Genomic DNA, 14,948 nt, shown 5'->3' with positions numbered 1-14,948 from the left:
GGGGAGTGTGCCCCTTAACAACCCCAATGCTCCTAACCGAGCATTGGTAATGATCGATCCCATGTACAATAACCAATACCCAAGTTAATTTGTTTACCCAGAGTTTCCCTTCCAAATGTTTACCAGTTGTCCCAAACCACCAGGACGCATGCTAGAGAAATGCAATGAACTCACCTGGGGTTGCTCGGTATGATACACACAGTTCAATTAAGTTATAGAGCGATTAACCACGTCCTACCAAAGTTATTATACTGGTCAGATTCGTATACAAGTAGTGCACGTATGTTCCACACATATTGTAACAGGTTGTACAAGTATTCGACATTGTATTCTACGTATAGGTATCAGCGTAAACAATCACGTAAACAAGCAGAGTCCAAGGGTTCAGCCCAATCAGTTGGGCTCGTAACAGTGTGCAGGCCCAATGACAAAGTATACGGGTAAATGGTCTCGAGTCGAGACTAAGCTCTCGAGTCGAGACTAGGCGGTCTCGGGTTGTCCTGGTTTCTCAGTCTCGAGTCGCAACAGGGTGATCTCGAGTTGTCATGTGCTTGTCGAGACCACACGGTCCCGAGTCGCAACCGGACCCGCAACCATGGTCTCGAGTTGTGCTGTTTTGTGCCGGTGTGTTGGTCTCGAGTCGAGACTGGGGGTTCTCGACTCGAAATCTCTTGTCGAGACAAGGTGTGTAACTGATTTCCTTAATTCAAGCTCATCAATTCCGTAACAGTTGCAAACAGATTTGGTAATTTCAAATCAATTCAATTAACAGTTTTGCTATCATCCAAACGAATCAAACAAGCATTCTTAACATCAAATCTCATGAACCCTAACATGATCAAAACATGAACATTGATTTATCACAAAACATATAACCGAATTAAACCCTATAATCTAACCATATTACCCGAGTTCATCAATATCACAGCCGATTAATTCTAATACCCGGAACAATGACATCTCATCCGATTAACCTAAACTTATAGCCGGTTTAACAAACATTCGCTTTACAATCAACTTAACAAGAATCCGAACAACATATTGCAAGACATCCGATTATCATGTAAACATCCCTACCCATGAATTCTAACACATAATCATATACAATCAAATCATCGTTTACGAATAATCAAACACTAACCGGTTATGAAAGAGAATAATCCGAATAAGGAGATCTTCGATGGTGGAGGGTGTTCGGTTGCCTTAGTTCCGAGTCGAGAGAGAGAGAGTGTGTGTTCTAGGGTTTGTGAACTTGTGTATGTTTGGTAAAAATGTGAGATGTTTACAACATCTCTTGTGTTATGCGATTAGGGAGATGGGCCGAACCCTCCCTTGGGCTGCCCCATGGTCTCGAGTTGGGGGTGTGTGGCCCGAATGGGCTTGTGTATTTCGAGTGGATCACGCAAGCATATAAACAACAATCACAATTTCACACAAGGCACGTATAACATGCTATTCAAATAAGGTTCACATAATCACGTAACGTTACAGAAAGTAGGTTCAAATTACGAGTTGTCACAATGCATGTTTCGTAAATATGTGCGCGTTTTTGTAAAACCGGTATGTTTGATCGAAATCATTCGTAAACCATTTAAGTTCCTTGAAATTCATTCGCAACACGGTTTAGAAATATGAGTTTTCGTTCATCGAAAAGTTGTTTATTTTTGCAAAAACTTGCATGTCTTTCCACCCCCGAAAACATTTATAAAAATGTAAAACAGTAAAAAGTGGGGGTTATGAACTCACCTGGATATTCCTGTGTAAAGCTAACTACATGTGTTTCCATGAGGTTGTTCCAAGAACTTGAATTAGCTAGCATGCAACTATAGTATTCCTAACAAGGAAAATACTTATAAGTTTCTAATTAAACGTAGGTAAACTACGTGTCCGAGCTCTACAGAATCGTTAACTAAACGATTCTAAGAGGGTGCTATCTTGATTTAGAATAACCATTCTATGGTTAATTGATCCCGTTGATAATCGGGATAAAACTAAGTTTCGAGATCGACTTAGTTTTCGAGTGTTATAAAATATAAACTTATATATAAAATTGTAAGTATACTTATACAAGGTCGTGTTAGTCGTCGCGCATAGAAGACGTAGATGAAATATGGTACGTATTCGAAACGTCGTATATGATTCAGTAATATAGTTTTCGTAGTAGGATGGATGTAAATAGGTAGATACACACACACAGACACACACACACACACACACATATATATATATATATATATATATATATATATATATATATATATATATATATATATATATATATATATGTATATATATTCGAAAACTTGACGTTCGAAACAAATATAACAAATATATTCATTTTATAAGAATATTCGAATCCGAAATATAAAGTAATATGAAAACTATATTTATTGAAATAAATATAAACAATTATATTGATTTATTTGACTTCCGAATGTTAAGCGTTTAAAGTAATATGAAAACTATATTTACTTCATACGAGAGTTTAAAGTCGGCGTTTTAAAATAAATATAAATGTTGTATTTATTTTATAAAAGTGTTCGGAAGTCTCGAGGTTTGATATAAATATAGACGTTATATTTATTTTGTAAAAGTATTCGGGTTTAGTTGATTAGTAATTCGTGTGTGTCGAAAAGTTATAATTGCGTTTTATAAGTTTTAAAATACCGCCAAAAGTAAGTATACTTTATACTTATTTTACAACAATACTTTGCTTCCGATAAATGTCTTTTATAAGATACAAATGTTTCGTATTTCGAATTTTTACGAAAAAAAACCGACCGAGTTTCCTCTGTTTTTGGAATAACCCGACAATAAAAGTTGTCGTATTTTGTCAAACTCAACAATAATTCAACCAATATATACTAAAATTTTATCAAATACGACAAAAATAGAACTTAGTTAATCACTAACGGTATCGGTCGAGCTCGATTCGCGTAGTATAAAAATCCAAGAACTATAACAATCTATACTAATTTCGCGTCGTTAAACTTTACCAGATCTTCGTTTGACTGAGTTTGACCATCATTGACTGTCGTTGATTGAGTTGACTCGGTTTGACCGAGTCAAACCGAGTTGAACCAAACCTTGACCCGAACACCTGAGTCGCAAACCCGAATCTGACTTTGACCGAATCGTTGACCTGTTGACCCGTAGCTTGACCCGAGTTGACTCGGGCGTTGACCGAGTCGTTGACTAAGTTGACTCGGTTTGACCGAGTCAAACCGAGTTATACTGAATCCCGAATTCTGAACTATGCGAACTCGTAAAGAACCGAGTCCCGAAGCTGAAAGGATCCAAACCATTGACTGTTGAATCGAAACTCGACCAAATCACAAATGTTGTCAAACATCATTAACATAACCATCATCGTCTTCAACGGCCGGCACCACCACCGACATAATCATCATCATCGTTGACAACAGTTATCATCATCACCATCATACATTAGCGGTCATCATCATCATCGGAACAAACAAAAAAAAAGAATGATTCCTTGTCGGTTAATCACAGGAGCTTCTGAAATATATAAAAAAAAATAACGAGTTAGGGGGAGGGTTTACCGGAAGTCTCGTCGGGGGGCACACCACCACCGTCACCGGCGAAAAAAAGGGCAACACCGCCGCCGCAGCGGCGGCGCCGCTGCACAGCCGACCATCTCTCTCTGTTCTCTCTCTCCTTCTCTGTTCTCCATCTCCCTCTCTGTCTTTCAAGTCCGATTGGTGTGGGTGGTGTGTTTAGCGGAGAACAGGGCGCTGGAGCGCTGGTAAACCGGCCGCAGGTTTATCTCCGGTGACCGGTGTGTAGACGAGGGGGAAGAGGGTGGTCTGATCGATGTTGGAGCTTGTATTTTAGCTAGGGTTTCTCCAAGAAGTCAAGTGCAGAGAAAAGTGAAAGAGGGGGCCTGTAGTTGTGTGCGTGTTCTTTTTTTTTAGATGGGGGTTCTCAAGTTATCACTACATATATATATATATATACTAGGGTTTCATATAGTGGGTTGGGCCTAAAAGCCCATTAACGCGTTTTAAGTGGCCCAATAAAAATCTAAAGCCCGTTTTCGAACTCGATTATCGTGTAACGTCATAAAATATAATCGAAATGCCTAAAAATTTACATCGGATATCGATATTTGACGCGTATGATCGGCGTCGCGTTAAAACGCGTAAATCATTCCGTGTGTCGTTTCTAACCCGTTTTTTGATTAGTTTTCAACGAGGAACATTAAAATTCGAAAACAAAGCTAAATATATCGTAATATACTGATATCGAGATGAAATTCGAGTCAAGTACTTCGTTTCGTCGTTGATTGTAAATGCGTTACTATTTCCGCGTTTTTCGTTCACGTTTGCGTTTTGTGTCGTTCAAAAGGACAATATTTCGCAAAATCACATTCATAACTATAAGTTATACGTATAAATTTCGTATTTGTCGGCGTTGTCAGTATTTTGTACGGTGTCAGTTCGTTATCGTTTAAAACTCAGCAGATTTCCCGACAATTACCATACGCGCACTGTAACGTCAGACAAGCGTTCCTAGGCATTCCGGTAGCCCAATTGAGTTAATTCGTGTCTTAAACACTATTTATTACCGTCTAAACGTTTGTTAATCACGTAATTAAGAGGCGTTAATTACCGGTTGTCACATTCTCCCCCGGTTACAGAAATTTCGTCCTCGAAATTTAGTCTATGTTATCTCCTCAGAGTTATGTCGTTCCAAGTTAAGTCCGAATAATACCAAAGTGAATGATCGCGTAATCGAATCAAGACTTATTCGAGTTATATGAATGTAAGGACATTCCGCAACAATAAGAACCCAACGGTTCAACTGAGTTTGTTCCAAAAATCGAGGTCAAGTGAACGAAGCGTAGTGATACTATCACCAATGTGAAGTAAGTTTACGAGGTTCCAACAAAAGAGGAATTGCTACCAATAGAATTTCAAAAGACGTTCACAATATGCAAATCAATTTTCAAAACAATAGAGTTCACTACCAACGGAAACTTGCGTTGGTTGTTGTATGATTGAAACTTGAATCAACAAGCACAAATGGATAGTATCATGAAATGATTTGTCAACTATTGAACGAATAAGTGAATAAGATAAAATCAGCGTGTTGGCATTGTTGAGTTGCAAGGATACACCGAAATGAAATGAAATACAACCGAACCTGGTGTATCATCGCCTTAATACATAGTTGCATTAAGACTATTTAAATGATGTGTCAAACGAAAAACATATATAGTCTCGCATCAACGGATGATCGTGATTAGCACAAGCTACAAGTTTATACCGACTCCACAAGGTGTCGTAGTGAATGAAACAATTCAACAATAGCGGTGATCGAACAAATATCACCTGTGTTTTGCAGGAAACGCTCGATTATGATTAGCCCAAGCTACTAGTTTATACCGACACCACAAGGTGTCGTAGTGATTTGAAATAATTCAATAATAGCGGTGATCGAACAAGTATCACCGGTGTTTGGAAATCAAGTGAGAAGTTCAACGAAGTAAATCTGAATATTTGTTTCAAACAATTCTCATAGGATTTTCGACCGAAGATGAAATAAATAAATAATGTTTTTCGATCGAAAATGAAAGAGCTATAAATATCACAAAATGTTTGATCGATGAAAGAACCGGTAGGAGGTACACCAGAATCTATAACATGAATTTGTGTACCATTGTCTTAACACACGATTGTATTAAGACTACTTTAACATGATAAACCAATAAAGCGGATTTAGTATCAATAAACAAATAAATAAATACAATTGATCTGATTTTACATTCTCTAAGTTGAAGTCTTGCACTTCATACCTGAGAATAAATCGGATCAAACCTTCTTGGACCCTTTCAGGAATATCTCTTATTGGCTTTTCTCTGGCTGCCTAGGCAATTTCGGCGATTCTGAAGAAACCCTAGATTTCTTGCTTGCTAATCCTCATCTTGATCGATCTGGGTTAGGTATTGGGGTTTGTCGATCCTTCTGAGTAAGGTTTTCTTGACTCTACCCTGGTTTCTAATCTTTTGAAGTCCGGATTAGGGTTTTTCGTTTCTTTTCTGTCTAGGGTTCATAGTCGGTTTGCTTTGGCTGTTGGTTTTCCGATCGTTCATTTACGCTGCATGTTTTGTTATGACGTCTAATTCTTTCAACGTGTCTGGAACTGTGGGTAGTTCTCAAAATCCTATTAGCGAGCAGGGTTTGGAGGACTTGGGGTTTCAATCGTTTACTGAAAGGCTGCATGGGGATATCTTTATCAGTTCGAAGGGCCCTAGGTTATCGAATGTCCAGGACATGCGTGACAAATCGTCTTTGTTCTCCAAGCCTCTAAAAATTGATGGCAATCCGTTATTACCGAGACGTGGGGTTGTTCAACAGGAGCCTAAGATGATTAATATCATTGATGAACTGGAAAAAGTTACTGTTCCAGTTCATGAGGACATAAATACGGCTGATCACACAAGGGGGGAGGAGCATGTGAAGTGTGCTAATACGATGTCTTATGTCGATAAGGTCAAGAACACGTCCTCAAAGAAACGGGAAGTTAACTTTAGAAGTTTGGATTCGACTGAGACAAAGCCGGATGCTGATGTGGTCATTCCTCGAGAGGTAATTCGTAAAGTTCAGGAAAAGTTTGAGAACGTTTTATATGGTTATTTTCTGGGTAATAGGCTTCCTTATCCTGTTGTGGAATATTATGCTAAGAATGTCTGGGCAAAATACGGGTTTGCTAAACTTATGATGAATTCAGAGGGCTTCTTTATCTTTAAATTTGATTCTAAAGAGGGTATGGCGAAAGTTCTGGAAGGAGGACCGTGGCTGATCCGGAAAGTACCCTTGTTCTTAAATGTGTGGTCTCCATCAGTTAGCTTAAAGAAAGAGGGTATTAAGTCAGTCCCGGTGTGGGTAAAACTCCATAATGTTCCTATTGCAATTTACACCGACGATGGCCTTAGCTTATTAGCGTCCAAGTTAGGTGTGCCAAAACGGCTGGATGGCTATACAGCCGATATGTGCACGGAAAACTGGGGGAGAAGCAGCTTTGCTCGGGCGTTGATTGAAATAACCGCGGATAAAGAGCTTAAAGACCAGATTGTAGTTGCCATTCCGAAGCTTGATGATGATGGATACATTACTGAAATAGTAGATGTGGAATATGAATGGAAACCTCAAAGATGTTCCTTATGTTGTGTCTTTGGATACAATGATCAAGTGTGTGGGAAGAATGAAAATAAAAAAGCTAAGCATGTGGTCGTTGATGAGGAGGGTTTCAGGATGGATAAGAGGAAGACAGCTCGTATGGGAGGGGTACCAATGAAGCAAAAACAAAAGTTTATGTATAGGCCAAAGGTTAGCAAGGCTGACCCAAGTACTTCTGGAATAAAAGATGGCCACGGGATCAAGAAGACATCGGATAACGTCCAAGTGAGGAACTTGTTTGAAACTTTATCGAAACTTGATGGGCAGGAATTGGATACTGAGATTGATAACAGGAAAAACGTGGAAAAGAACTCAGGGAAGCACGCTAATGACAATGAGGAGGTGGTCGATTCTATACCAACGGAAACAGCCAGATTTATGCTGAATGATAAACATGAAAAGGTTGCTGAGGGGGCAAGCACTCCCGGTCAGAGTGGTATTGATGGATAGTATTTTTACATGGAACATAAGGGGTTTGAACCAACCCCTGAAACAAAATGAGGTTCGTCTTATGCTTTCAGAAAATAAGGTGTCTGTTTGTGCTATTTTAGAATCGCATGTGGAGGTTGCTAATCTGGATAGGGTTTGTAAGAAGGTGTTTAGAAACTGGAGTTGGACGTCTAATGGGGGCCTTTGTGATCGGGGTGCTAGAGTTATTCTAGGGTGGAATAGTGATATTGTGGATGTCATGATTCTGTCACAGTCTGATCAAGATGGTCAAAAACTGATAACACTAGTGTTTTCGGTTCTTTTGTTTATGCAAAGAATAAATATCAAGACCGAAGGGCTCTTTGGGAGAACTTATGTGGCCATGCAAGTTTGTGTAGGGATAAGCCTTGGTTTGTCATGGGCGATTTTAACTCGGCTCTTCATATGGAGGATTCGTTGTTTGGTACGTCAACTCAAACTATAGGTATGCGAGAGTTTTATGATTGTGTCAAAAATTCGGACTTGCTTGATGTTAAGGGTCATGGTATGCAATACACTTGGAACCAGAAGCCGAAGGAGCGGATTGGCTTACTTCGTAAGATTGATAGGGTTATGTGTAACGTTAAGGGTCTTGATATGTTTCCAGAAGCTTATGTTATGTATCACGCGTATCGTGTCTCTGATCACACCCCTTGTATTTTAAAGCTAACCAAGGAGCCTAAAGTGTCTAAGCCGAAGCCGTTCAAGTTCGCGAATTTCCTTACTTCTAAACCGGATTTCAGAATTTGTGTTGAGCGTGAGTGGATGAAGTCGGTGGACGGGATCTCTATGTTCTTGGTTATCACTAAGCTAAAGAACTTGAAGCCAGGTCTTAGGAAAATCCTGAACCAGCAAGGGAATTTGCATTTAAAGGTGAGTGAGCTGCGTAAAAAGCTTGATGGGATCCAAAGATTGCTAGACAAGAACCCTCTTGATGTGGTGCTTCGTAATAACGAGTCTGATTGCCTAAAGGAGTTCCAGATTGCGGCGTATGATGAGGAGTGTTTCTTGAAACAAAAATCAAAGGTTGAGTGGCTTTGTGCTGGGGATTCGAATACGGATTTTTTTCATAATAGCCTGAAATGCAGAAACGCTAGAAACAAAATTCATTGTATTCGGGATTTGGCTGGAACCCGATATGAAGGGGATGAGGCTACGGACGCGTTAGTTAATCACTACGCGAGTTTTTTAGGCACGGAGGATCGAGTCTCTAGCATGGACTTGACAGACATATGTGTTAATACTCTTAGTCCGGAAGTGGCGAGTAATATGGTCAGACAAATTACTCCTGAAGAAATTAAAAATGCTATGTTCAGCATTGGTGAGAACAAAGCTCCTGGTCCGGATGGATACACGTCTGCCTTTTTCAAGCATGCATGGGATATTGTGGGGACTGAAGTTACAAAAGCGATTCTGGATTTTTTTGATAACGGTAAAACTCTGAAACAGTTAAATCATACAATTTTGGCTCTGATTCCCAAAGTTGAGACCCCGGATTCAGTCGTGGATTACCGTCCAATCTCTTGTTTCAGTGTTCTCTACAAGTGTATAAGTAAAATTATAACGGAGAGATTAAAGGGGTGTTTGGAGACTCTGGTTAGCATTAATCAATCTGCGTTTGTGCCTGGTAGGAGGATTTCGGATAATATCCTCTTAACGCAAGAACTGATGCATAATTATCATTTGAATAAAGGCCCGCCAAGGTGTGCTTTCAAAATTGGCATTCAAAAGGCATATGACACTGTTAGTTGGTCGTTTCCGGAAAAGATTCTTTGTCAGTTTGGATTGCATAGAAAGATGGTGAACTGGATTATGGCGTGTGTTACCACGGCTACTTATTCATTGAGTATAAACGGTAATCTTCATGGTTTTTTTAAGGGGAGAAGGGGGCTTCGTCAAGGAGATCCGATGTCTCCTTATTTGTTCACTCTTGTTATGGAGGTGCTCACCTTACTACTTCAACATAATGCTCGCTCAAGCACATCTTTTAAGTATCATGCAAATTTTGTGAAGCAGAAAATTATTAACGTCTCTTTCGCTGATGATTTGTTTATTTTTGTTCATGGGAGTGTCTCTTCAGTAAGCAAAATAAAGGAGGCGTTAGAGTTGTTTACTAATGTTTCAGGACTGGTTCCGAGCCCTGCAAAGAGTACGGTTTTTTTCTGTAATGTTAGTCAGCAGGTAAGGCAGCACATTCTCAACATTATGCCGTTTCAGGAAGGCATCCTGCCTGTTCGGTATCTTGGTGTGCCGCTGATTACCACGAGGTTAGCGGCCAAGGATTGTAAGTTGTTGGTGGATCGAATGGAGAAGAAAATCGATAACTGGATGACAAAGACTCTTTCTTTTGCGGGCAGGTTGCAGCTCGTAAACTCTGTTCTTTCAGCCATGCATTTATATTGGGCGTCGGTTTTCATGATTCCGACCCGTGTAACCAATGAGTTAGAAAAGTGTATGCGTCGTTTTCTTTGGAATGCGGGTAATAATGGGAGAGTTAAAGCGAAGGTGGCGTGGAACGATATATGCCTGCCAAATGCGGAAGGAGGATTGGGTATTAGACGAATTGCGGATGTCAATAGGGCCCTAATTACTAAGCATATTTGGAGTATTCTCTCGAAAAGAAACTCTCTATGGGTGCAGTGGATCTATACTCATAAACTAAAGAATCAGAATTTTTGGGAAGTCTAGTGTAAAGGTAGTATGACGTGGGGTTGGAGGAAGATTTTATCTATTCGGAATGCGGTTCGGCCGTTCTTTTGGAGCATTATTCGGAGTGGTATGCAAACGAATGCGTGGAGTGATAATTGGTGTCATTTGAGTCCTCTTAGGTCTTTTATAACACCAAGACATATTGCGAACGCGGGTTTTAATCTTCAATCTACGGTGGCAGAGTTACTTGATGAGAATGGGCAATGGAAATGGCCCCAAGCATGGTATGATATTTACCCGGTTCTGATTGGGTTAACTGTTAATCAACAGAACCCCCAGTTAGCGGATCGAATGGTTTGGAAGGACTTGGAGGGTCATGATCAGCACTTTAGCTCATTGGAAGTGTGGCACACCTTACGGACACGTGACAGTCCAGTTAAGTGGGCTAGCATGATTTGGTTTAGTCAATGTATCCCGAGACACTCATTCCATCTATGGTTGGTGATTAAAAACAAGCTCAAGACACAAGATCGGTTGGCGGTTTGGGAAGCGGGCAGCGAAACAAACCGAAGACTCATGTGTTGTCCCCTTTGTAAGCATGGTACGGATTCTAGAGATCACTTATTTTTCGTATGTAGTTTTGCTTCACAAGTCTGGTCAAACATAAAGATGCTGGTAGATATGGATAATGTTAATGACTCGTGGATCTCTATTGCGGATTGGATAGAACACAACTCGGAATCCAAAAGTTTGAAGCACATCATGTGTAAACTAGTGCTAGCGGCGTCATCTTACTACATATGGCAAGAGCGGAATAATCGGCTTTTCACGTCTATGGAGTGTACGGCTAAACAGGTGACCGAGAAAATCAAAAGCATTGTCCGACTTCGGCTAATGGGCTTCGAACATAGGGGTGATGTGGATTATCGACGGACTCTTACAAAGTGGCAGATCCTATGTAGGGCATCGGATGAAGACCCAGGCTAAGGAAGATGCTTAGTGTTTATCGTTTGTAGTAATTGTTTGTTTTGGTAGTGTTTGGGCTTTGTGTCTTGTTGGTTGAACGCTTGTTGCTGGTCTTGTTTTTCTTGCTGTCCTAGTCTTGGTATGCCAAGTCTAGTTGCGTGTGCTATGTCAGGCACATGCTTTGTTCTTATTGGTTATTTATAAAATTTACCGGGGTAACCCTTTACCCAAAAAACAAATAAATAAATAATTAAATCCGTACATGATGCGAGCAACGAGATTATCACAAGCTTCAAATTTGTGAGAACGTCACCACAAGGTGATCGTGATCAAGGAAACGATTCAATGAAGTCGAAGAACAAACAAGCATGTTATGGTTCAAAGCAAATGAAGTGCTTGTTGGGATTATTTCGAGTATGATGGCGTCAATCCATCATATGGAATCTTGAATCGAATATATATTACGAGCAAGTTCAACAATTGAACTTGGTTTAGTCACATTCCAACGATGAATGCATGTGTTAAGAAGAGATTTCGACATGGTTACAATGAACAAACCATGTAATGTATTCAAAAGGAAAGAGTTTCAACTAGTTCGTTGACTCGATGTCAAAAAGTCAACACTTCGCAACAATGCGGGTCATCAAGATCACAATGCAAAGATCAAGTATAGCGAACGATATTTGAGCTTTGATAAAACGACAATTTGGAGTGAAGCCCTCCAATGGTCTTCACGGATCAACGAACCACATGCGCGACAAATAATGCATGCGTACATATGAATTCCTCAAAAATAAAAACAATTGAGTGTTTGCTATCATAGAAGAAAATCTTTGTGGTGCAACGATCATTAGGGGCGAGTAGATATGCAAAAATCTACTCACTATATGCAAGAAGTCGAAATTTCAACAAAAGAAATTTAAGGACTTTACCTGGAAGTTCACGTGATGATTGGTTGTTATGCGACATTACCATATACTGTTGTACGTAGCATAATCGCCATGAATGAAGTAGGGGGAATGCGAAAACATGTGACTTCTTTTGTAGCGCCAGTAGTTGTGAGTCTCATTAGAGTAAGTATAGATTGTTGTGAAATCTCAGTTTTAGCGTAACTCAGCATGATTCGTGTTGCTTGCAGGATCACTTGACAATTTGCCGCGTTTCGATCACTAGTACTCCCACTGACGGGATTTGCATCGTTGTTGCCGGGCCCAATCGTGTTTTCCAAAGGCCTTGCCTCGAAAGTCGTGTGTGATTTACTTCAACGTCCGCTGACGTATAGTTTAAGTTTCACGTGTATTCGCGCACTAGCGTTTCGTTCCACATAGATTACCTGCTCGGGTAATTAAAATAACATTGACAATATAGATAATGGCGTTTGCCCGAGTTGTTAGTCACGGTTTCTAAGTGAGGTATTTAATGAGTTTCGACATAAGTTTTCCGAAGGTCATAAATGGATGTTATCAAAACTCTCAAAGTTTTGCTTTCTGTGTGTAATCGTTTCGTGTACCGTGTATCCAACATAACACTTGTGTACGTTTAAAACCAAAATGATGACCCATTGTTTTCGGCAACGGTTGGAACCCATATTCGAGTCTTAGGCGTTTTATATGTATTCAAGTCTTAATAATCTAAGTCTCTAGAGGATAGTGAGGTTAAAGCCTAGGTATCTCTACAGAAACCTAATTCGCTGAAACCTATAGCTCTGATACCAATCTGTCACATCCCGAAATATCAGAGCTGGCGTGACTGGACTGGTATCTTCATTGCACAGCGGAAGCAAAAAAGCTAAGACTTCTAGAAATTTAACGCCCGCTAATTTCTTGAATTCCCATGGGTTCTCCTATTCCAACTGTTCCATAGTTTTGAAAATGTAACCTGAGAAAGAACATGCGAAAAAGTCAACATAAAGTTGAGCGAGTTCATAGTTTGTTTGGAAAAGATTTAAAATAAATCTTTTTGATAACCAGTTTTAAAGTTGTTGAGAAAATATAGTAAAATCATTTTCTTGGCATGGTATATAAAAATTGTGAGTCTAGCCCACGAGAGTCTTTGTGCATTGCACGAGAGAGAATGGGCCGAGCCCAAACGAACCTTTGTAAGCAGGATTAGCGCTTCCTCTTACTTAGGTATAACTTGAAAAACGTTACCAAAGTTTGTAATTCATGTATTTGTGAGTTTCCGTCAAATGAATCTTATGAATATATGAAAGTTTTAGTGTTGTAAATGGGTATGTAAAGCGTCTATGAACAGGTTGATCGTTAATGTTTCGCGAGGACACTAACGTATGCGACGACATAGGAAGTACTCAACCTGTGTAGACGGTTTTTAGTGTCGAATCACCTCGACTGTGTCGAATCACCTCGACTGTGTGAATCACCTCGACTATGTCGAATCACCTCGACTGTGTGAATCACCTCGACTGTGTCAAATAACCTCGACTGTGTCGAATCCCCTCGGCTGTGTCGAATCACCTCAGCTGTGTCGAATCACCTCGACTGTGTCGAATCACCTCGACTGTGTCGCCCATACCCATTAGAAAATCATGCACGTTTCGTAAATATGCGCGCGTTTTTGTAAAACCGGTATGTTTGATCGAAATCATTCATAAACCATTTAAGTTCCTTGAAATTCATTCGCAACACGGTTTAGAAATATGAGGTTTCGTTCATCGAAAAGTTGTTTATTTTTGCAAAAACTTGCATGTCTTTCCACCCCCGAAAACATTTATAAAAATGTAAAACAGTAAAAAGTGGGTGTTATGAACTCACCTGGATATTCCTGTGTAAAGCTAACTACATGTGTTTCCATGAGGTTGTTCCAAGAACTTGAATTAGCTAGCGTGCAACTATAGTATTCCTAACAAGGAAAATACTTATAAGTTTCTAATTAAACGTAGGTAAACTACGTGTCCGAGCTCTACAGAATCGTTAACTAAGCGATTCTAAGAGGGTACTATCTTGATTTAGAATAACCATTCTATGGTTAATTGATCCCGTTTATAATTGGGATAAAACTAAGTTTCGAGATCGACTTAGTTTTCGAGTGTTATAAAATATAAACTTATATATAAAATTGTAAGTATACTTATACAAGGTCGTGTTAGTCGTCGCGAATAGAAGACGTAGATGAAATATGGTACGTATTCGAAACGTCGTATATGATTCAGTAATATAGTTTTCGTAGTAGGATGGACGTAAATAGGTAGATATACATATATATATGTATATATATTCGAAAACTTGACGTTCCAAACAAATATAACAAATATATTCATTTTATAAGAATATTCGAATCCGAAATATAAAGTAATATGAAAACTATATTTATTGAAATAAATATAAACAATTATATTGATTTATTTGACTTCCGAATGTTAAGCGTTTAAAGTAATATAAAAACTATATTTAGTTCATACGAGAGTTTAAAGTCGGCGTTTTAAAATAAATATAAATGTTGTATTTATTTTATAAAAGTGTTCGGAAGTCTCGAGGTTTGATATAAATATAGACATTATATTTATTTTATAAAAGTATTCGGGTTTCGTTGATTAGTAATTCGTGTGTGTCGAAAAGTTATAATCGCGTTTTATAAGTTTTAAAATACCGCCAAAAGTAAGTATACTTTATACTTATTTTACAACAATACTTTGCTTCCGATAAA

The 14,948-nt window shown here is 39.2% G+C and overlaps 1 protein-coding gene across 1 annotated transcript; it reads left to right on the top strand.

The window, feature by feature from the left end:
- The first annotated feature begins 10,370 nt into the window (after positions 1 to 10,370).
- LOC110944987 lies at positions 10,371 to 11,306 on the top strand. Its single transcript, XM_022186629.1, has one exon. The coding sequence runs from the start codon at positions 10,371 to 10,373 to the stop codon at positions 11,304 to 11,306; it is 936 nt and encodes a 311-aa protein (XP_022042321.1).
- Positions 11,307 to 14,948: the final 3,642 nt, after the last annotated feature.

Source organism: Helianthus annuus, chromosome 6 (assembly GCF_002127325.2).
Source record: "Helianthus annuus cultivar XRQ/B chromosome 6, HanXRQr2.0-SUNRISE, whole genome shotgun sequence".
Lineage (NCBI taxonomy): Eukaryota > Viridiplantae > Streptophyta > Magnoliopsida > Asterales > Asteraceae > Helianthus > Helianthus annuus.
Note: the sequence above shows the minus strand (reverse complement) of the source record. Positions and strands in the feature narration are given on the sequence as shown.